Source organism: Crocodylus porosus, unplaced genomic scaffold, assembly GCF_001723895.1.
Source record: "Crocodylus porosus isolate Cpor-Errol unplaced genomic scaffold, CroPor_comp1, whole genome shotgun sequence".
NCBI lineage: Eukaryota > Metazoa > Chordata > Crocodylia > Crocodylidae > Crocodylus > Crocodylus porosus.
Genome location: NW_017728932.1, coordinates 11,048,573 through 11,073,226, shown reverse-complemented (window position 1 = coordinate 11,073,226; position 24,654 = coordinate 11,048,573). Strand labels below are relative to the sequence as shown.

General features: G+C 37.6%; 1 protein-coding gene across 2 annotated transcripts in view; it reads left to right on the top strand.

Annotated features, from left to right (window-relative positions):
* The window catches only part of NLK (nemo like kinase), a 110,742-nt gene that overhangs the window by 51,445 nt on the left and 34,643 nt on the right, over positions 1-24,654 (top strand). For both annotated transcript variants that reach the window (XM_019545582.1, XM_019545583.1), the window contains exons 2-3: positions 12,833-12,962; positions 16,993-17,048. In XM_019545582.1, the coding sequence (XP_019401127.1) occupies positions 12,833-12,962; positions 16,993-17,048 (186 nt within the window). The remainder of the gene's footprint in view (positions 1-12,832; positions 12,963-16,992; positions 17,049-24,654) is intronic.

Genomic DNA, 24,654 nt, shown 5'->3' with positions numbered 1-24,654 from the left:
CCCCAGCTGACTTCCTGCCCTTTGGGCAGGGGGCTGGACTCGATGATCTCCCGAGGTCCCTTCCAGCCCTGATGTCTATGAAATCTAAGTCCTAAAAGAATCATTTCTAGTAAAATTGTTTAAATTGATGATACTGTAAAAATCCAATGTATGTTATAAAGTGCATATTTTGAAGGGCACCATCTAATAACATAGTTGTAGCGAAGTTATTATGCTCAAAGTGCTTTTGTAAACTTTTAATATAGAAAAGGAACTGGTCTCTAAGACAACAGCTCCATCTTGAAGAGGGTCATTTTCACCAGAGGTAACGGAAGCTGCCTTCAGAGCTGTTCATTATCTTTGCATCCTGAGATTCATTAGCTAATACAGATGGGATAACCAGAGTGTTGCAGCACCAGAAGAGCTCAGCACAGCAAGCCTTTCAGTGACAAAGAAAATAAAAGCATTCCTGTGTTACAGGCTTCAGCACTTATCTCTGTTCTCTGGTACTGTTTGTGCTGAACCAAAGCAGCTGCTACCCCGAGTTAAGAGAGAACAAACTCAACATGGCGTGAAATTACTGCACTACCATTCACATTCATTAGAGTTATATTGTTACCAGCTACAAGCATGACTGGTCTTTGCATGAATAATAAAATGAAATACCACTCTGAGTCTTGCCTTAAAACACCGACAAGCCAAAACACTAACCTTGAAATCATATGTAGTATCACCATATCTGGGTACATTTTAGAGCATTTATCCTGTCAGGCACTGCAAAAGTTTGTACCTATGAGAATTTAAAAGGACAGGTAGTAGGTAGTGAGAAGGAAATGTAATTATATGTGCAAGCATGAAAAAGAAAACTTCCTTGGTGTAATGGAAAAAATGTCTGGGAACACATCAAAATATGTTGCCTAAAACGGGAGGAGGGTCCTCAAATCCATAGATATAAAAAAAATTAAAAATTTCCCCTTGTTCAAATAAAAATGAACCAACAAGCAATTAGAGAGTCACTCTCACTTATTTCTCTGCCAGCAGTGAAACTTAGGTTTTTCCTGCCTACTCAGAGTTTAATTTCAGATGCAGCCTTTCAGCCTGCCTCCAGTTTGGGAGATTTTTTTGCCAGTGCTGTAGTTATGAGCTTGCAGAAGACTCTGGCTGCAAATTCTCATGCGTGTATTTTTGTTGGCATGCTCTCATCTTGGTGCACTGACACATCCAGAGCTAAAAGCCCAAAAGAACTTCGAAACTTTATTCCAAGGAGGTAAACTCAGGAAAACCAACCAAACATACATACATCAAAGTACCTGAAGAATGGACAAGACTCCAGCAAAGGTTATGTCAATCAGTAAGCTGCATTCTACTTGTGAATAAGGTCCTTCGTGTCTTATCAGTTGTTGAAAACAGAAGCAAAGCCAGATTATATTTGTTTCCAGAAAGATGCCCCATTTTTTGGTATTTTGTTTTGCTTATTCTTTTTCAAAAAATTTCCCCCGAGTTTTTGGGTACTGTCTCACTTGAAAGGCTGGATTAGATCATACATTTGTCCATCTCATGATATTTTACAATTTCAGAAAGATAAAAAATTTCTAGGTTGATTTTTCTTTTTTCTCTTTTTTTTTTTTTTTGGTATGGTTCACAAATTGTAAACTTTAATAAAAGGGTAGAGGGCCATTTATCTATGAATGCTTTGACTGTGGCTTTTTTTTTTTCTTTAATATTGTGGTAATACCCAAAAGTCCCCTTCCAGTTTAGAAGCCGATTGTGCTAGATGCGGTATAAAATGTTTTAGTATGAGCTTTGTTTGACATGTGCAAACACAATGAAACTCCTGTTAAAGATGGTGAAAACTTCACTAGACTAGCTAAAGCTTTCCCAATTCAGACTTTTCAGTGATTTTCCCCTCTTGAAATTTCAGTTTTGATCAACCATGGTTGATGCACACTTTTCTTTCTTTTGCAGGGCTTATGTGTGTGTTGGGAGGGATCCCTGAAATCCATTTAATTGAAAATATTTTTGCTATCGTTAGCTGTAGTAACTAAGGAGAAAAATTGCTGAACAGATTTTATCTCATTTCTAAGCTCTTCAACTAGGGCTGTATCTCAGAACCTTTAAATTGAATATTTGTGTCAAAAGAGTCTCTTTTGCAAGTTGGAACAGCTTGTATATGAATGGACACAAAGTAGCTTGAAAGATATATGGATATTTATAACAGATTCATAGCTGAGTATATTTTTTGTTCTTAAACAAATGAACATTCTTCTTAATATCCAGCCTAAATGTCTCTTGCAGTAATTTAAGCCCATTACTACCTGGCCTGTCCCCAGAGGACATGGGGAACAGTTGATTGTTGTCTTCTTTATTTATGACTTTTTGGTATTCAAACTGCTTATCAAATACCCCCTCACCTTCCTGTAACTGGCTAAATCCCAGTTCTTCCAAGACTGCCTCATGTATCAAGTTTTTTAAACTTCCGATCATTTCTTGTTAATCTACTCTGGACACTCTCCAATTTGTTTATGCCTTTTCTTGATGTGCAGTGCCTAGAACTTGAAACAGTACTCAAGATGTGGCCTCACTTTTGCTGAATAAAGGGGATGAATCTCTTTATTATTTGCATGTGATATTTGTGTTCATATTTCCAAGTATTGTATTGTTGACTCGTTCAGCTTATCTTCTACTGCAACTCCAGAACATTTTCTGCTGTACTGCAAGAGAGCCAGTCATTTCCCATTTTGTATTTTATGGAGAGATTATTCCTTCCTGAGTTACAGTTGCTTTTGTCCGTATTGAATTTCATCCTATTCATTTCAGAACACCTTTTCCAGTATATCGATATAGTTTGGAATCCTAATATTGTCTTCTCTAGTGCTTGCAGTCCCATGCATCTGGGTGTCCTGTGTAAATTTAGTAAGTGTACGTTCAAGTCCACCCTGAAAGTCTTTTATGTTGATTTTGAACAATACCAGACCTGGGAAACGCTACTTTATTACTTCCTTCCAGTTTGACATTGAGCTGTTGATGACAACTTTTTGAGCTTAATTATTAAACAAGTTACGTAGCTACCTTTTTTAGTACTTTCATTTAGATCTTGTGTGCTTGGTTTACTTATGAAAATGTTGAGTTTTATTTTTAAGTAGCTCCTTTGCAAGGAGATTGCATCATCATACATCTCTTTCTTTTATTCTTGGAAGCAACAAACATGGCAATTTTGTGTGCGTCTGAGTAAGCACTTTCTCTATGGGAAACAGCATTGTCAAAGAATTATAGTAATTTTGTCAATTAGGGGTTTTTTCTTGTTGGGAGTGCTTGTGTTTTTTTTTGTTTTTTGTTTTTTACAAAGAAACTGTTTTTAAGATGGCGATAACAAAGCAAGGTTTGAATATTCAGAGATTGAAGGTATAATTATAGGGCCTTCAGGGGTTACTGTAAACTTGAAAATCTGGCCAGTTTTGCTGGAAATATCTCCAGGTAGTATAGAAACTCTCTTAGTCATCCTATCAGTTTATATTACGTTTTTCTGATTCTGTTGGTTTGTTTGTTTTTGTTTCTTTTGGTTTCTGGGCCAAAGGAAGTGTGGGGAAACTTTTGTTAAGGGAAAATGTGAAACTCATTGCGACAGAGGGCTTTCCTGGGTACAAGTCGAGTAGAAATATACTTTCTAAAAACACTGCTCAATATCATTTTACTGCTCAATATGATTTATAAGAATAATAGGTAAACAACTTTTGACAGAAACATTCATTGGATAGTATGCTGTTCACATTGGAAATACAAATGAAGAAGAAGAAATAGAAATGGGTGTGTGCAAGCAATTCCTATGCTGAGGTTATTCATGAAGGATACAGAAATGGATAGCTGCAAGGAGCTTCTGTAAATGTAGAAGTAAAAGGAAACCTATTGAAGCTGTGACCCTGCAGTCATCTGTAGTCATCTTTCACGGAAGGAAAAAGTTGCCTTTGTATCATGCTTCTTTTGACATCCTTCACCACCACCAGAAAAAAAGTTAGACCAGTGGTGATTTCTCTATAGTCTGTTTACAGGTTAATCACTGTTTACAGGTTACATCACTAATTCAGTGCAGCTCATGTAACTGGAAATTCCACAGAAATAAATGCCTGAGAAAATGCACAAGCTGTCTGCATGTAAAGTACCTATGACTGTTGCACTGAAAAATCTTCAGGGAAATCCTATTATTTTACCTCCTTCGTTAGCAAAGCATTTTTTTCCAGCAAGTTAAGTTGAATTTTGACTTTGTATTTATCTACCTTAGTTATAACAGATCATTTCATATAACTTAATTTTTGGGGAAGGGAGTGTAAAATATCCAAATAAGATATGGTTAGCATTCAGAGAAGCTTGGAAGATATGTCAGTGTTTTGGGATTTTAATTGAATCATGTTATAAAGGTTTTTCTTTTGCTCTTCCTGGCAGTGGCTCTCAATATTTTATTTCAGGAAAAGATGGTATGTTGGAATGTAGTTTTTAAATTGACTTCCACGGTCAGAGTAACAGTATAGTGATGGTAGAAATATTTACTGTTTAAATAGGCTATTTGGATTTGTTAGAAACAATTTTGTTTTCTTTTGGTTGAATATTCAGCTGTTGTGAATTTTGCATGAAGTGTCTTTTGTGGGGTTGCTCAACATGTGCAAAAACAAATTAGTAGCCTGTTCTCCTCAGTAGAAGCAGAGGTTCACTTTCCCTTGTGGAATTATTTTTAATTGAAAGCCCATTTTAGAAATGTAGGTGACATTTGGATGAAGGTAGGGATTTAAACCAATAGCATGCATGCATTTAATGTAATTGGTTTAATGACTGTAAGCAAAGAACAAAAAACAACTGGATTTGGATGCTAATCCTGGTGTAACATTTCTCTTCACTCCTTTCCTTTTTTAATAGACAATGATGCAGCCTCTAGATTTGCTAAAAACCTGTGTATACACTAAGTTAATACATATGGCTTCTGAACACTTATTACCTGTAATGTTTTGTTAACATTTTTATCATAAAAGGAAGACTGAAGAATCTTGGATGATAGGGTCTTTTGCTGTTGAGGGTGAGGGGAAGAGAAATTTTACCTTCAAGTACCATATATACTCATAATTTTCCAGGTATAGAATCTGATTATTAGAGGTTTGTCTTAAATTTTTCCCCTTCCCACTGCTACAGTAGGGAAAATAAAGCTGGGGAATCGGGTATCCCCTTGTCCTCTGCCCCCCATCCCCCACCCCACTGTCTTCTCCATGCAACCCACTGCCTCCTTCCTTACAGTCAGGCCCTGCTCTCTTTAAGCACATGGAAGTTGGGGGCAAATTTGAAAACACTGAACTTGAAATAAATATACCTGTAGTAATTCATATTCGGGCAAATTAGTACAGGTACCCATAGACTTGGTTCCTCCAGAGTTGATGCATTTTACCTTTTTTCTTTTAACTGCTGCAGGTTTTAGCACAAGTACTCCATAACCACACTTTTAAGCAGCATTTTTATGTCTACTTACATATAGTACAAATTATACATTAGTCCGGGGGTTTTTAACCTTCTTGGGTCAGTGTACCCCCAGTGGCTAGGTGTCCCCTGGCGGCCAGATGAGCAGGGGTTGTCACCCAGTAGCTGATTGGCAACTGGGGGGCACGGCTGCAGAAATGCTGGCAGCAGCAGAAGTGCCAGCAGTACGGTGGCGCTCACTGCAGAGTACTGCCTGAGGCCATCCCAAGTACTCCCAGGGATACACATACCCCTAGTTGAAAACCCCTGCATTAGTCCAAAGCCAAAAGACTCATGATTTACTATATAGTTAATTGGGCTGGGCCCCAGCAGACAGCATTTTGAGTCATGGTGACCTCAGCTCAGCACTTCAGTATCTGTGTGTGTACTTTAGACACCTCCCACAAATGATCCATATGCTAATTAGCCCCCACTCATGACTAGAACCAGGAGTTCGTCACAAATCCTGGAATGCTTCAAACTGTATGTAAGGATGGGTTACAGGGCAACCTTATCTGACTGTACCCCATGGAAGGCAGGACCACATTCATGTGACAGGCTGAGAAAGGGGGTGACAGAGGGATTCTGAGTGAACTGCATGGAGCCCCATTTGGTGATGTTTGCCAGACTGGTGAAGAAACACAATTCTTTGGAAATGGGAAAGAAAGGTACAGCTCAGCTGTGGGAGTGAAGAGGAAGTCTAAACGTATTCAGTGTGTAGTGGCTTACCATGACTTGAAAATGGGTTGGCACTGAGGAGGACTGTGCACAGTAGTCACATGGGGGACCATGCATATTAATCAGATGGGCTGCACTAATCTGTCCTTGTGGTTCTTCACTGACTCAGATTTGGAAATGATTTAGCTGATATGACTTGGGACACACACAATTTTCCTTTAAAAAAAAAAAAAAAAAATCTATCTTTGTGGTAGGTATGTTTGCCCAGTGTGGGCTGTGTGTTTCATAGCCCTGCTCAATGTTGGCTGCATTTAGTCAACTTTATAGCTGGTTTCCATTACTGAGCACATGCTGCTTTTGGCAGCGGTTAAATGATAGGCAATGTGCTTAGTGAGGTGTCCTTGTATACGAATATAAGATGAGGGGCTTTCTTCTGCATGCTGATTGGGGGTAACAACTTCCTCTTGTATTTGAGAAAATACAGCATATTTCTCAGTGTGTACTTCAGTATGTTTATATTTATTTCTTGTAGTAATGTGCTCTCTTAAATATCACAAAATATGTTTAAAGAATTTTCACGTACACTGAGTAAAAATAAACAAGGTAAACAAATATGAATTAAAAATTACAGCTAATTATACACTGGTATCTACATATGAGGGGGGTTTTTTCTGCAGGGTGGATTTAACTTAAACCAGTTTAAATCATTGATCAGGAAGCCTCGATTTAATCAATGTTTTCTACAAAAAGTGCATTCTTGTTGTTTGATAAAAACTTTATTAAAATATTTCCAATAAGGGTCTCTTACAGCCTGGCAAGCTTGCTGCCGTGATAGGTTTTCCCTTCTACAATACCGTTCCCTCACTAGATCTCAAGTCAATGGCGAGGCTATACTCAGAAACTTTTCCCTCAAGACTTCTGGAATATTATGCTCAAAATGTTTTTATTTTGTTTCTACTGTCCCTCCCTATTTGCATTTATCTCCAGACTCTTCCTCCTTGCCCAGATCTACTCCACCTCCCAACAATCTTCTGTTCATTTAACTTCTTGAAACTTTGCACTGTTAGAGAGAGCTAAGGGCTTGCCTGTGTGTGCACAAACTTGCAGAGACACAATAGGGCTGATGGGTAGGTAATCCAGTCTGTTCTCTCTCATCTCTATATACTGCTGTTAACAAGGATGTTGTCTCTGGAGAGACAAATCCATGGTTTGAGAACAGGAACTAAGCATCACAGGGTGCTTCATGGGATCTTCTAGACTGAGCACTGAGTCCCATTGTATAGAATGGTTTTCTTTAATCTTTACTAATCTATAAAGAAGTCTATGGGAACCCTATAGATGGGCCCCTAATATAGTCCATGGACTGTTGTGACCTATTTATAAAACATTTCTAAAAAAGTTACATGAATATATTGTCTCAGTTTAGTATACAATTAGAAGTTATAATCCCTATTCCATGATGATATCTTTGAGCTCTGAAAAGTTTTGAATTAAAACTATCTTTATATAGGTTTTTTTTAAAAAGCATCTTAACAAAAAATGTAAAAAAATATGATTAAATTAAAAACAATTTGATTTAAATTAAAAAATCTGATTTTTGTTTTTAATTGTTGATTTTTGTCCACCCTGTTTTTCTGTTGGGGGTTACTTCAAAATCTGTTTTGAATGGTAAGCATTTAACACAGTAGGTTTTGTCCATGATGATGCTTTATATAATTGGAGGGGGGGATAAGTAAAAGCATCTAAAATTGCAGTTATTTTAGCTTTGTAGTGAATGCAGTGCACCATGCATCTCTAAAAGTGGTTTATGCATGGTTGTTTTATAGTATAAGCCAATCTTGGCTCACCAAAGTGTGTGTGTGTGTTTGTTTTGTTTTCTGTAAAACTAAGTTACGTGTAATAAAACAATTAAAAATTTACCCACGAAGCTGAGACCCACTCTTGTTTAATTGGATAGGTTTCTTTATTTAGAAATCTTAATTTCACTTACTCTGTGGACATTTCTATGATTTTATCCTCATTTCCTTTGAAATGTGGACTTTCCCATTAAATTCAAAGGCAGGCTGGTTAGCTGTATGTCATACATGTGGATAAATGTGCCACACTAGCTTATGTCAAGTGTAGACTGTACTAGCAGCAGTGGGTGCTTTGAGCAAGTCTCCGTTCTGCAGAACGGAGGTTTCAACAGGGGATAATGCCTTAGTTACAGCTGTATCGCTCAAAGTGAACACTCATTCTTTTTAGGAGTTGTTACAGAAATAGGTAGAGGCATTAACACTTGTTAACAAAAAAAAAAAATGAAGATCAGACTTAGCTGTAGCACTGTAGCCATCCAGTAAACTGCTGAGCATGAATATTTTCGATGCTTTGAAAATTGTAATCAGGCGTTTATTGAACAATAATATAATTAATGATGTCTAAAAAACTTTCATTTACATGACAGTTAAGTGACACATAATTGTGCATAAATTTTTTCTTTAAGGATTTGAGATGCTACATAGACATTTGCATGCCACTGTGTTCAGGATTAGCTAACATCAAGTGGTAGTCAAGGCCAGGATCCTGATGAAGGACAACTGAACCTATGTGATGTTCTGGGTTCAATGTGAGCGAGCAAAGTCAGAGGCACTTATGGGCATAACAGCTTAGGGCGAAGTCCAAAAAAAGACTCTAGGGCCATTTCCAGGTGTGCAGGCATGTGCAGTTTATAGCACCACAAACTTATCTGCAGTTCAACAAACTGCACACATTGCACATTAAACTGTATGAGGTGCTGCTGATTTGAAACACTGGGGCAAAATTTGCTACTGAGATTTCCCGGTAGCAAAAAAAACCTGAATAAAAAGCAGCGCAAAGCATGCTGAAGAGGCATGCATTGGGATAAATGTGGAGACAGGAGCAGGCAGCCTAGAGCTGCCTGTTTCCCCATCTCTATGTGCTGTGGAGCCCCTGTGCTGGGGCACAGCTCTAGACACTGCCTTGTCCTTCAATAGCCACACTTTTAAAAGAACAGAGAGTTTGCTCTGTCCTTTGAAAGGGCAGTTGTAGATGTTTACTTAATCCCCCCACTTGTCATAGGAAGCTTAAATGCCTAACTGGATTTTTAGATGCCATTTTGAAGGTCAGATAGGTGGCTAAAGTTAGTATTGCAGTGCCTCATTTGTAGGTGTATACATCTTTAACCGAGTCTAGCCTTTACTCCTGCATCAGTCTCCACTAGCGTAGACACTTAACACCTCTGTGAAGTCCTGTCGGTGTCAGTGGGGTTGTGCAGAGTGGACACTAGGATCGGGACTACTGAAGAAAATAAATCTTGGCAGTTAGGTCTCATGCAATATAACCAGTGGGTTTTTAATTCAATCTACAGCTTTATGTCTTGAAATAGTGTACTTTTACGATATTTAGTACATACAATCTTTAGAGCAAAATTTATTGGAGACTGTAAAATAAAACGGAATATTGTTGCAATGTATTGATCTTCCATGGATACATCTTTTGAGGCAAGAAGAAGCTCATGTCCTCTGAATGTTTTGTTGCTGTAATTTCTATAAATTCATTGTAGATTAACAATAATGAGGGCATTGATTTCCTTGTATTCACAAGCTTAATACTATGGTCGTTTATACATGTGTTCCGGGAGCCATGCGGGGGGCTTTAAGGCACCTGGAGCATCTCGTGTATTAAACCCTGCACTAAAAAATGGTGGCAGGGGGCGCTTTAACCAAAGCTTGTTGAATGAGCTTTAGCTAAAGTGCTCCTGCTGCTATTTTTCAGCACGGGGACGCTGATACACAAGATGCTGTAGTGCGGTAATTACCATGCTCCAGCAATCTTGATTTATCGAGTCTGCTCTGATGCACTGTAATTACAGTGCATTGGAGCAGCCTCGTTGCTTGTGTATGAGTGCCCAAGGTGGCTAAATTATTAACCTGATTTACAAATCAATTTGTAAATAGTTCCAGTGATGTGAATGGGAACAGAAGTGGAATAAGGGACCACAGTGTGAACAGAAGCATCTTAACTGTCAGGTAGCAGACACTGATTTGTGGAAACAGTGCATTTTCTTTCACCATCCCAATTTAACTTTTTCCCCAGTACTGAGATGAGCAGATTATCTTTTTGTAAGTAAACTTATTCACTAAGAAATATGCTTTTGTTGTGCCTGAGATTTTTGACCTCTCTATTCTGATTTGTAGGTATGTGTTAACTGGATGGACAAAAAGGACAGAAAAGGCAGACTACCGTGTTGTTTTGCAAGAGTCTGTTTTGAGCTTCCACCCATAAAGCCTCTTGAGCAGACTTATTATTGCACAGGAGCAGTTGCATGGATGCTCTAGGGTCAGGGTTTCGTTGTTGTTATTGTGGGGTTTGGGGTTGGTTTTGGGGGGGGTTGGGGGATCACCCTCCGCTTTCTCACTAGAAGATGGGATTCCTATCTTAGTTATAGGCATTGGGTTGAAATCCTTCTCCAGGAAAATCTGTCCAGTGTAATAGGTCTTGGGCCATTTCATGGAGGGTTTTTTTTTCTGCTTAAGTGAAGTTTGGGTATTTACTAGTGAATTGGGAGTTGAAGTATCGGTAGCAACTGATGCATGGACTGCTTGTGCACTTTCCACTCTCTAGCTATATTGGTCTTAAGATTTATGTTTAAGGCCTGGTGCAGGAGACGAGTGCCTCTCATGTGCATTCACAGTTTTTCACATAGGTATGTAAAACAAAATGGATTTCCTCTGAGGCACGGGAAAGAAGCCTTCAAAGTTTTCTAGGCAGCTGTTCCTTGATCAACAAAGTAACTAACTCAGTGACTTTGTCAGGCATTAGTCAGTCTCTTTGGGTTTGGTTGCTCCAATTTTTTCCCTTTTGCTACTCTGTCCTTCTTTCTTTTTGACATTGTATTCTCACTTGTTACACATCTCCACTTCCCGTCTAATTTATCTTGATGGTAGAAAGTTTAAACCTGACAGTAAAATTCTTAACCACATATTATGTTTTTCTTGATCAAAACAATTCACAAGGCAGGAGTTCTTAATGGCATCGTGTTTATTTTCTCTGTGAGTTATCTATCTGTCACAAATGATTGTGTAACTTTTGGGTCTATACTGTGCTTGTTGTGCAGAGAATCACTTAACTTAGTCAGTGAAGAATAAAAGGATTGTAGCATCATTCATGCAAGGTAAAGCGGCTTTATGAAAAATAGGTTCAGTCTAATTTAGTTGATACAATTTTTCAAGAGATTACAAGTTTGTTTTTAATACATAGCTTATGTTTAGCAACAAAATAACATAGTTCAACTTTTAAAATCATTTAGCCTTAATGCCACACAATATTCTAATATAGCATGATAGAAAATCAAGATACTGTAGATGCATTTACAATGGGGTCCTACAAAGATCCATTTTTTGGTTTCATGCAGTTCAATATCTTTTATCAGTCATCTGCAAGTAAATATTTCTGGTAAAAATTGCAGGCAATGTGTCTTGGTGGAATGTTAAATGATGGCAGGTCAGTAATGCAAAATGATCTTGACTGCTTGATAAGCTTGATTAATTGAAAGAATGTGCTTTTAATGTAGCCAATTGCAAAGTCTTGCAGCTAGGAACAAAGAAATGTAGGTCACATTTACAGGATGGGATAGTGTGTCCTGGAGAATAATCGGGTCAGAGTAGAGAGCTGAACATAAGTTTCCAGGGCAGTGCTGTGACCAGTACTATATTCAGTTTTGGTGTCAACCCTCCAAAAATGAGGTAGAAGAATTGGAAACAGTTCAGACTTGTTAAAAAAAAAAATTGGTTAAAAAAAATTGATTTGAGATCTGAAAAACCTGCTTTAAACTAAAACTTCAGGGGCCACCCACATTTGGGGTTTAAAATCTGTGAAACTGTGGTATCTCAGTCCAAATCTCATTGCTCTGGTTTTAAGAGTCTCAGTATATAGCTCAATTTTCAGAATTTAATTAGAGTAAAATAGGTACTACTTGCAGAGTATCTTAACTGTTTAAACTGCTTCTCTGATATGCTCATAAAATCTGTATGGGGAAGGTAAATATCCTGCCCCCTTTCCAGATGGAGAAATGTAGGCACCATATGGTGTTGCTTCTTCAGAGGTGCTTGGTGATTTCACTGGCAGATTCAGAACTGCATCTTTGCTCACCTGTCTTCCATAATACACAATGGTTAAAATATATGATTTTTAGAGAGCGAAAAATTGAAAAAAACATAATTGTTTAGACACTGAAGATTTGCATAACTGAAAAACATTCTAACGTTAATATTTTATTGGAGATGGAAGGAAATGTTTGTGGTGAGATGCAAGTTACAATGCCAGTTATTGATCTTTGAACCATGGTATATGTAAAATGCATGAAATGTGTGCAGCCACCTAGAAGCCAAGAATAGTTGAATTTGTATAGATGTATATTTACTGACCAAGAGTTATTGGAATTTATTAATATAGAGAATATAGTACCATAACCTTAAATTGTACTATTTAAGTATATAACCTTGCTTACATTATTCTTAGGACTTCTATAAATGCCTTGATTTACGTTCCAAGTTGAAAAGCATTAAAACCTTTAAATATTTTTTCTTTTTTTAGAAAAGTTGACTGAAATATTACTTGAGAGAGCGAGCGAGCTATATATATATATATATATATATATATATTTATTATTATTATTCTCTAGGTCAGTAACAGATCCGCGAGATGGAAAGAGAGTTGCACTCAAAAAGATGCCCAACGTCTTCCAAAATCTGGTCTCTTGCAAAAGGGTCTTCCGGGAATTGAAGATGTTGTGTTTTTTTAAGCATGACAATGTAAGTAAAGCTTAAATGTAGTGAAATGACTGTATGCTAGTGTTGGTGATGACAAGATTTTGAAAACTGAGCCCATCAGCTTAAATGCTTGGCTTTGGAATCTATTGATAACTTGCACCCACTTGCCCCTTGTGATCTGAACTGAGAAATGTGGTGAAATTTCAGCCTACATTTCCTTTATTTCATTGTCATCTGTCCTGTCCCTCTGCTCCCTATTCTTTTATTTCCATGTCTTCATCTGAAGGCTTCAGGTTCTAAAAATTACTTTATTTTTTTTTGGTCAAATGCTGAATTCGAATCAGTGGTTTTAGTACTGATTTGCTGACATTTTTTTGCTTTTCTGTCCTAAGTGAATATTGTACTTATAGTTATTTACACAGATTTTATTAAATTAAGGGTCTTGTTTCTAGTATGTGGTGATGCAACATTGGAGTTATGTTTTGAGTGCTGTCAGGTTCTGATTCTACTATTTATGCATGTTTTCAGAAATGAAAACAATATTCAGTTTTAAAAAATTGAAAGCATCTTCCCCTGTGAGTATGGAGGAAAAGTCATGCAGATCCAAGGAAGCCTTAAGAATTTTTTTCCCCCTAGATGCAGGATAAGTTTTAGGGAATCCATGGATTTGTTTTTAGTTATTTATTTCCAGTGAATTTTATTTGTCCAGTCCTCTTCCAATCCAGCATGGTAAGGGATAACATTAACATAAAGCTCAGTAACAGTTGCAGTAATCTGGTGAAATTAAAAAAAAAACCCAAAACAACAAAAACTACCTCTATACAGTCTTTCTGGACATACTTATAGATTCCATTGAAGTATGTCTATGAATTATGTAGAAGCATAAACGGAGGAATCTGTTGGGAAAATGCCTTAAAAGCTGTTTGTATGAGAATGAGTATTTAGTTTCTTGGTTTATGCAGTAGGAACATGACTTTGGAGTGGGTGAAGAGGCTCTCTGAATTCAAGTTGACCACTTTGTATACAAGTGGGAGCAGTCCAGGTTGTATTCATGGTTTCTGTTCTGCCAGAGATGCCTGTTCTGTGTTGTGTTTCTTTGCTTTGTTCTGGCCTTAATCAGAGCAAAAAGGCAATCTAAAACTGGGGGAGAGAGGAAAAGCAAACAGATCTTAGGAAATAAGCCAGACAGCAGCTTATTAAAGTACTTCAACAGCTGCAGCTTTCCAGAAGTGACCTGCAAATCACGGCTGAACCGTCCTACAAAACAGTGCTCCAAGGTAGTATAGCTACAGTTTACAGGCAAACACTTGCAAACATTTTCTGATGCGTTAACACTGATTCATAGGAGAGTTCTGGTGATTGCCTGCTTTTCTGAAATTCATACAGGACACAGATTGTTTGTACACATAAAGTTGGTAACAGAAGCGAATCCCGCCCCCCCCTTGATAAAAATGCTATGTAGAACTTGATTCCAAGAGAAAAGTCTTCTTAGTGTGCCTTTTATTCAAGATTGTCACTAAAGTGATATGTTAAGCTAGTGCTCTGCAAGGACTTGATTATGGGATAACTTTTATTAGGGAGGAAGAAATTATAAACTGTTCTCGTAAGTGATCTGAACTGGAGCCTGATAATGTATTTTACTGTATACTCCGCTACTGTTTTCTCAAACTCGTGCAGTACATGCAACACTTAAGTGTACTCTTGGTCCAGGTGAACTATCAGCTATAATTGCCTTTATGGAAAAGGAGTCAAATGTTAGGGATGGAGCTGAAGATAGTTGGCAGGAAAGAACCAGATAAATCATGTTTGCCCATTACTGTATTTATCAAGCAGGCTTAATATATCGTCAAAAGATTTTCTTATTGTATTTTACAATTGAAACACATAGCCCAAGTTTTTTGTTTTAAAATCTTAAGCGTTCATATTAGGAGTGTGGCACCTGGGAAAAGTGGCTGGATTTTTGTCTGTATAGAACGTTTACCTTTGAAAGCAACTGGGTGCTTGATACTTTTGAAACTTGTAACTATTTATTCAGGTGCCTAATTGGAAATTCAGGATCTGGAGTGAAGACACTCATTTTCAGAATACTGATCCCTGCATGTCATGCCCTAACTTTCCTCTCTTTGCTGAAAGACCTTGACCTGATCTTTGAAAAATGCAATAAAACGCTGCACGTGATGGTGATCTGAACTGAATTTCTACCTAAAGGATGACTGGATACTGTTTTTAAACTGTCTAGGACTTACGTCCTTTAGGCTATTCTCATGGGGAAGGAAAGGCACAATTCAAATTGCAGCTTATGTGACATAACTTCAGCTTTTCCAAGAAGGTTCTGCGGCAAAGAGAGGGAGTGAAGACCTCGCATAGAAAAGCAGAATAAACAGTATTTTTGACAGTCTTCCTGAATCATAGAGGCAAAGCAGGTCTGTATGCTTTTGCTTTGCAGTCTACTATTAAGGATTAGTTGTTTGAAAGAATTGCATACATGTTTCCTGGAAAGTGACTGGCTGAAATTCTTGTTTGCTCGTATTTTGAGGCTTTGCTATGCTTATTTAGGGTATGATGTGTGACAGGTTATAGCAAATGAAGCCTAATTGCCATTTAACTTTAGTAACACACATGCAACTAGCACTGAACTAAGCTTCTTTCATAATAGAGGATTATTCAGATAGGTACTTTAATCTAGAAACAGAATTGCTAAATTTCAGAAAGTAACATCTACACAACCAGATTTTAACACAAAAATGCCAGTCTAGGAGAAGAACTCATATAGTAGGAAACATTATCCTGTATTTTAAAGTCCTCTTTATTTTGGACTGTGTGTGGTTGTTGAAAGTTTGAGATGTACTGTTCTTTTTCATGCTTGATGCTGTTGCTCCAGAAGTGTTTGTCACTGCAGACAGGATGTTGTTCAGATGCAGAATCTTGCAGTGAGTTTGTTTAGCATCTAACTTCTAAACTGTTTCTTTATGAGTAAAATACACATCAATGTCTATAATGTTTATTTTACACAAATACACTTCCTGATAATTGATCTTGACTGTAGGTGCTTGTTTTATAAATATTTACTACCTTATGAAATATAGAAGGAGGATGTTTTGTGTTTTTTTTTCCTTGTAGTCATTTTGCCTTGGCTTTTGAATGAAAGGAGATGAAAAGTGAACGTTTTGAAAAAAGACCCTTCCGTTGGGTGAAACTCAGTGCAAGCCAGTTTCCACACTGGCTGGCCCCCTGTACAGCCTTGCTGAAGTCAGTGGAGGTTGCCTAACATTCAGGGCGAAATTTTTGTCTAGTGTTTTGTGTGTCGACAGGTTACATTTGACACTTGTCACATTACATGGCAATGTAACATGCAGTGATGTCAGTTTAATCAACATTTAGAAGCCAGCTGTTCTTTTTTCTCTTCTTATAGAGATTTTATCCAGATTGAAAAGTCAGTCTGATCTTGGGTTGTGGAGCAGAGTAAGGCTGAGGTGTACCCAAAAAATGAATCTTACATGTACAATTACATGATTAGCTGATAGAGGTCTTCTACAGAGGTATTTTAAAGTGGTAACAAGCCAACTACACCACATGCGAACAGTACTACATTATGGGCCTGATGAAAGTTAAACAACAAAAAATAAGGGTTATGGGCAAATTAATGTTTCAGTTGGTGTAAAAAAAAGGAAAAGAAAAATGTAATGGACAGACAATCCAATCTTCTCAAGTGGGATAAGTTCATACAGTCTAGGAGAGAATTACCTCTGAAAATGTTGGGGATAAGAGTACTGCCAAGATAAGTAATGCTGGGTTGGGTTTTGTCTATCCACTTCTATTCCAGGGTAGCAGCCTTCTATGTATAGAAGGTGGATATAAATTACAGTGGGGGCAGGCTATGTGAATGTTTTCTGGCACTGCAAATTAATCCAACAGTTAAAAACTTTGTTCTGTTTTGTAAACTCCTCCATTGAAAGGGTACCAGATACCATTAATGATTAGGAAAGGGATAAACTGTAACCTGAACTTGTCTGCATAATGATGTGTGTTTGTTTTGCTGTCTAGTAAAATTGTCTTGTCCATTGTTTCTTAGGTACTCTCTGCCCTCGACATACTCCAGCCTCCGCACATAGACTACTTTGAAGAAATGTATCCTAAACATAAAATAAGCAATCTTAGTTGAGGTATGCTTCCTTTTTTAGCTTGTAAAATACAAGCATTTGGTTTTAATATTTGCCCTCTTTGAAGGGAAGTGAAAAGACTTCGAACCAATCACTATAGCTCTTTGTGAATACATATGTCTTTTGATATTAGTGGGGTTATTCATGCCCAAGAAGTTTGTTAATGTTATTGTGTAGATGTACAGGTTAAGAATTGAGTATGGAGCTTTGAATGCACTAGTTCCAGTAGGTTCAGTTTGGTGTCCCCTGCATCAGCAGGCACCAGTTTCTTTCCCCCAAAATATTGCCCTGAAGAATTATATCCAGGAATTTTGTATTGAGCAATGTTAATTAGGTATCACTCTGAAACCACTCCTAAACTGCCTACTGTCCAGTGTTTTGTGATTATGGCATACACCAGAAAACAAGAAATTCCAGGATACTCATGGACAATTGATGGGGTGTGGCATCTCTAATTCTGCCTCTGGCTCCAACTAGAAAATGGATGTCAGCTGAACTCAACAGCAAAACTAGCAGTGGATGACTCTAGAGCACCAGGCCCAGGTGCTGATTTTAAGAGGTGTGAGATTGGTAGCTGTTGCTGCAGCTTAGGGGGCTGAAACTACTTGTTGCGCCTCTGCCTGAATTTGGTTTTTTTAATAGAAAGAAGCACACAGTGTCTCATGGATAACATTCACAAGAAACAATGAGTGCTTTAACAGAGAGCCTAATATGAGGTTATTTCTCAGGTTATAGTTTTTTATCATAATTTTGATTCATTTCCGTCAAGTGACATATTTATGAACAATTATCAACAAAGTAACGGACTTGTGCAATGTATCTGTTTCTTTCTATGTATGATTATTTTCATTTTGTTCTTCGGCGGCATAGAATTTGCATTCTTTTTATGCTGTGGTTTGAGCTCTTACTTGCTTTAATAGCAAAATGAATTATATGAAATAGCTACAGATTTTTTTTTAGCACTTTGTATCTAAAATCTTTCTGTAATGTCATCACAATATTAAGTCCTCACACTAATAATACAAAAAGTACATTGGCATATTTTGTTTCTAGTGTCAGAACCAAAGATACTGATTTTAAAATAATAGTTTTCTTTGTTTTAGCAGAGACTTTACCAGCTTGTAGATCAGGAGATCCTAATAAAGACTGCCTAATAAAGACTCCTAAAAATGAGTTTGTCTCATAAATATATTTTTGGATCTTCAGGATAGTGATATCTTAGATAAATGAACCAGGTAAACATTAAATGAGGTTATTTAGTTATAGCTGTATTTTGTATTGGAAAGTTATTCATTAAACATCAGCCACAGAAAGGAATCTAAAGTAAACTACAAAGCTTAAAAAAATTGAGACTTTTTAAAAAAATGAGTAAATAATTTATCTTTGGCTGTACTTAAAGGATAGGGATATTTTAAAGATTATCACTTCATAATGTGAAGGTACTATAAAACATAAATCTACTATCCTATTAAGGAAGCAGTATCTGCTATGAAGTAGAGGTTACTTAAGGGTCCTTAGCTAAAGAAGGATATATATTTGAGATTTTTCCATGCTGGAATGGATGTCTTTCCCCCCCCCCCCCTTTTTTTTTTCATAGTACTTGTATTTTAGGATTATCCAAATAGTTTTACTTAACATTTTTCATTTAAACACGTCTTAAAAAACAGTATCATGACAGACATCAGGATAAAGCCTTTGTAATTTTATTTAAAAGTGTAAAAGTGAGAGAGGAAACAAATTTCTTCTTAACAAATCAGGATCCAAGTTCAGCCTCCTGTGTACCGCAAGTAGGTACTATTCTAAGTAGCTTTATTATTTGAATTTATAATAACTACATAACTACAAATAGCTTTGTGTGCCATGGTTTTTATATACTATTGTATGCAGTTCTCCCCATTTCTCTGCATCCTCAAAAGCTTGAAAATTTATATCCGGGCTGGCCCTTTCTTCTTGGCATAATAACATTCTCATCCATTGCTTGCTTCTAAAGGTACACAATCCAATATAAATCTAATTGTGTTGTTATTTTACCTTGGCATCTGCTGAAAGCATAATGGAAGGGGATGTTAATTTTTTTTAATACAGTTTGGTATGGTCTTTAGTTTCCTCCTCGCCAGCAGAAAGATGTTGCAGAAGCAACCACTTTTTTTTTTCCCCATCAAATATTTCCCAAAAGAATTTATGTATGCTTGCTTTTTATTCTGTGTCTGTATTTTTACAGGTGTTAATCCAGCAGAAATTCTTATTTTTCCCCAAATTTTAAGCATGGTCTTTCAGCTGCTTCTGGAGGCAGAGACAAACCTGTTGTCATTCGCTGAAAAGCCACAGTGGTGGTCTCCCTCTGGAGCTGTGAAGAGATCCTTCTAACTAAGTACAAACTTTAAAAATAACGTCCCATGTTGCACTGGAATTCTGAAATCTCTCTGGTGTTGCTTTGCCCTAGTCACAAAACACAGAAATGCTAGGAAGTAATGCAATATAGTTTTGAATGCCACATCAGATCAATTCCAAAACTCCAAGGAACGTTCAGGCCTTCAGTAGCCAGAACCTTTAATTCATTTTGGGGAAAATCAGGAAGCCCAAAAGGTAGAAAAATGACAGGCACATCGAGCCACTGCCATTTGTTCAGCAGTCACAGCTTCCAGCATCTCTTCAGTTGTCCCTGGATCAAACAACTGGTTCATGACACTCATTAACACGTTCCTGTATAATAGTATCCCTCTGTTCATTCCCCTTATGGCTTAACACATGGAAATCCTGAATGACTGATTTCCCTGACAAATAATAGTGGTGGGATGGGAGGGGGAATAGGGAGATGACAGTACACAGTCCCTGCCATTTGTGGATAGAACTAGTTGGAGCATTTTTAAATTCTTGGGAGCAGGGAAGAAGATAGGGAATTGCCACCAAAATGTTAGCTGTGGGATTTCCCAGAAACGTGTGATTCTCCCTTTTATTTTTTTTTTTTCCCCCAGCCAGCACAATTATAAATCTCAGATTTACTGAGAAGTTGCAGTAGCTTTCGCGTTGTGTAAAGATGGATTATTTTGCTGCAGGGAGCCAAGTGGCAAAGGAATGCAGTAGGTGAGAAGTGGGGAGAGAGCCTGGTTGCATCTCCTGGATCCCCAAGAGCAGTGAGGAGAAGAGGGAAAACTAAACCTATTCTTGGAGTAACAGATGGGCCCCACATCAGGGAACAGACCTGCCACAAAGATCTACCTCTTCAGTTCCTTAAGCCCCAGTTAACAAATGGTAGGAGCAAGGGTCTGCTTTTCATGCAAAACAGGAATCTCATGCCAAACTGTCATGATGCCACATGTGGCCCATCTCAACTGAAGCTCCCATCCCAGCTGCAGGATTGTTAGTGGGTTGGATTTTACCCTTATATAGGAGTAGAAAGTGCATTTCTTGCAAAAGGCTATTTTTATGCTGGTTTTATAGATTATGTATATTTTTGGAAGGGAAATATTTAGACAAATGTCTGCCTAAGGCAGGTGATGAAGAAAAGAGAATTTCTGTATTGTATTCAGTGTATCAGTGTATGTGCCTGTAGGGCACTGTAGCTGAGGAAAAAAGTCAGCTGCATGGAAGTAATAACAAATTCCATGGAGACCATAGCATCTTCTTGCTTTTGTGTTTTCACACCATTGAATCTAATTTGTCAACTAGTAGTGGCACAGTATTCAACAGTGATTGTGAAGGACTTAATTTGCCTCTCCTTCCTTTTTTTTCTTCTCCTCATACCCTAACTACAACTTCTAATTATTTTGAGAGTTTAAGCTTGGGTATGAATCAAAGTCCATTTACTTTATTCAAACTACATCTGTATGCTTATTGCGAGATGTCAAGGGCAGTGGATGAGATGCAAAAGACACGTTATAAAGAGAATTTGGGTTCTATTCCTGGCTTTGTTACCAGTTTGGAATGTACTCTTGGGCGAGACGCTTGTGATAATGTGTTTTAGAGTCCTAATTGCCATCATAGCAATTCTCATTTGATTGCAATAAATAGACCATCAGCAGGCATAAAATTACAGTGTTCCTATTGACTTAACATATAACAATATGACATATAAGAATCAAAAGCAGAAGTGCCAGCAGTTATTTTATTTGATACCTTAAATATTTGGAAAAGACTACAGAATGCTCTTTAGCTGCACCAGCAAAACAAGTGTATTTTCCCATCAGTCCTGCTGTTACAATGTCCAACTGGACAAGCTATAAATTCACATCACAGCCTACATTCGTGTATTCCTCAAATTACGTAGCAGTCTTGTTTATTTTACCAGAGCAGTTTTCAGTTTGACCCCCCTCTCCCCACTTGATCTTTGTTCCAAAGACTTTCCAATTCTGGGAGATACAATATTTGTCTTGCACATATTCAGAGGCTGGATGTATTGCCTGAAAGCATTAGATCGTTATTTTTAAAAGACCTAAAGTATAAATAATTTAATTTATTTAAGGCATGTACTTCATGTTTATATAAAAATTAAAACTAGACCTACAATTAATTTGCAGTTTCATATCAAAGGAGGAACCAAACATGTCCATATTGTTAACAAAGCTGTCATAGAGAAATCATGAATAGTATAACTTCTTAACGGTTTTCATGTGTTGCATGGCTGAAATGTGTTTTGCGAGTGAGGTTTTGGTGGCTTCTTGGTCCTTTTCAAATGAACGTCTGTTTTAAGGTAGACTCGTCCTTCTAAAAAAGAAACATGGAGTGCAGCCTGATTTGGACCCTAGCAGTAGCCCGACAGTCTGCTCAGTTGACCTGAGGCTATACTTTCTTCCTGGGTGATATCTTCAGACTGTGCTCTCCTGTGTTGTTTATCTTTTTACTTTTTCTTTTTTTGGGGGGGAAAAAAAGCAAACTTTGAAGATAAAACCAAAAGCAGAATCTGTTGAGACACCTATAACTTAGCATGTTCAAGCATATGTCTGACAATCATGCTGCTGTTTGGGGTTTTTTTGGTTTGTTTTTTATAGCTTTAATTTTGTTCTATTTCCAGTCCTATCTGCATCATTTTGTTGTAAATTATCAGATGAACTGAGACAAAGTACACAACCCGATTCTGTTGGCAGCTAAGAGAGTGCACAATAGTGCAATGTCTACAGTTAGCTTATATCCGTAATACTGCTGCCAACACTTCCAGAAGTTTCAGTGCATGTCATATATAGATGCAAATGTATCTTATATTTGGGGAGATCTGCATTTCTAATATTTATACAAAACTTAGTTTCTTTGCAATATCATGTAATCTCTTGAGTGTTTAAACTCAGGTAGATTAATCACTTTCTGCAGTATGACCCTGCATGCATAGGTGTGGTCAAGTTGAAAGTGCTGTAGTCAGCATCCTGCAGTTGGTCATCACATATTCTGCTTATCCAGCGGGAACTCTATTGTATTAGGTACGAGCTTTCAGCTGAGCCGTTTGGAGTTTAGTTATATCTGCCTTGTGTGCCGGGTTTGTGAAGAGGACTAGCAGCATCCTGGGCTGCATTAGTAGGAGTGTACCAGCAGATCCAGGCAAGTAATTATTCCCCTCTATTCAGCACTGGTGGGGCTACACCTCGAGTCCTGTGTCCAGTTTTGGGCCCCCCCACTGTGGAAAGGATGTGGACAAATTGGAGAGAGTCTAGCAAGGGGCAACAAAAAGGGTTAGAGGGTTGGGGAGTATGACTTGTGAGGAGAGGCTGAGGGATCTGGGTTTATTTAGTTTGCAGAAGAGAAGACTGAGAGGGGATTTAATAGCAGACTTCAACTCCCTGTGGGGGGGTTGCAAAGAGGATGGAGCTGGACTGGTCTCAGTGGGGGCAGATGACAGAACAGGAAGGAACGGTCTCAATTTGTGGCAATGGAAGTTTAGTTTGGATATTAGAAAAAACCTTAGTAGGAGGGTAGTCAGGGAGACATGCTGCCCGGAGGTCGTGGGATCTCCATCCTTGGAGGTTTTTAAGACCCAGGTAAATAAAGCTTTGGTTGGGATGATGTAGTTGGGGCTGGTCCTGCTTTGAGCAGAGAGGTTGGAAGACCTTTTGAGGTCCCTTCTAACCCTTGTTTTCTGTGATTCTGCTAGGTTTTCAAAGGCTGCTGTCACTGGCAGATGAGCCCCAGTTATTCTATTTTTGAGCAGTTTTTTGCCGGCTTTTTCTTTTAAAGCAGCTGAAATTGTCAGGTTTATATATTTAAGTGAACTTTGCTTTGCTTGGGAATATTTCTTCTTTTTGTATCTTACTATATTGATTGCTGCAGAAAAACATGAGCATTTTTCAAGGTCAGCGATTCTGATCAAAGTGCATTCAGCTTTTTTTCTGATTGATAGTCATGCCAAGTTATTGGTTGAAAATATAGGATAAACTTACTGCTGGCTCTTTCATATGAACAATAGATAGTGCTCCCATTATTGTGCTTGGCTATTTCTTTCATGTGGGCAGCAGCATCTGAGACAAATAAGCTTCATAAATTGGATTTCAGTTATCTGCACTAGTTAAATGCCCTCATTTTATTACAAGTCATACGAGTTATAAATCAGATCTAGGTTAAGGATTCCTTTCTCTGTGGGACTATACTATCAAGGCTGTTTAAATTGGGTAAGCATACTTTATATATAGACGTTACTAAATTACATATGTAAAAGAAGAGAGGCATTTATTTGTCATAGTTAAATGTAATTGATTTTAAGGACATTTGACAGTGTGTTTCACGCGCTGTTCTAATTTCAGTTTCTTGAAATTTGTCTTGAATCATTTGTTTGAAACCTGTCTGGTGATGCTTTCACTCCTTTCCACTGAAGTGATGGTGCTACATGTGCAGTAAGTGGCATCCTTAATTAAAGCACATTACATTCCATGTGACTTCGTATTTCTTCTTAAAAATAGAATTCTGGCTTTGGTTTTTAGTTGATTTAGTACACATTCAAACTGATGTTTTGAATGGTTGTTCTTTAACAAAATCCAGTTGACTAATGAGTTTAACTTTTTTGGAAATGGGGTGCTTAGAAAGTTATTTTCTTTTTTTTAACCCCTTTGTTCTCAGAATAAATTTCCTGATGCACATCATTATAAGAATTGAAAACCTGGGGCATGTGTGTTGTTTAAAAGAATTTCTGTATTAATTTTTTAAAGCAAATGTTTACTTTTTTTTTTTTGTCTTTTACTGCTTCTGTCATTGTAAACTGGACTTGACCAAAGTTGTTAGGTTCTAACCATTTCAGTAAAGGAAGTGAGATAGTAGCTGTTGTTCATGCAGTAGCAAATCTGGGGAAGAAAGACCTGCATTTGTGACAGTTTTATTTTTCCCCCCTATTTCAATACAAGTTCAGAAATACCAGCAAGCAGTGGAACTTTGTAATAACATCTCCTTTCCCCTGGGTCACCATTTCAGATGGTAACCATTTGGTTATTGCTAATGAACTGATTTGAACCAACAAAAGTGTTTCATACCAACAGCTGCTTAACTGTCGGTTAGTCAGAGGGTGTTGCAAGCCTCTTCCCCAAGAAAGACCTCTAGCAAAAGCAAGGATGATAAGACCTGGCTTTCTAAAGTATTGCTGAAATTAAAAAAAAAAAAAA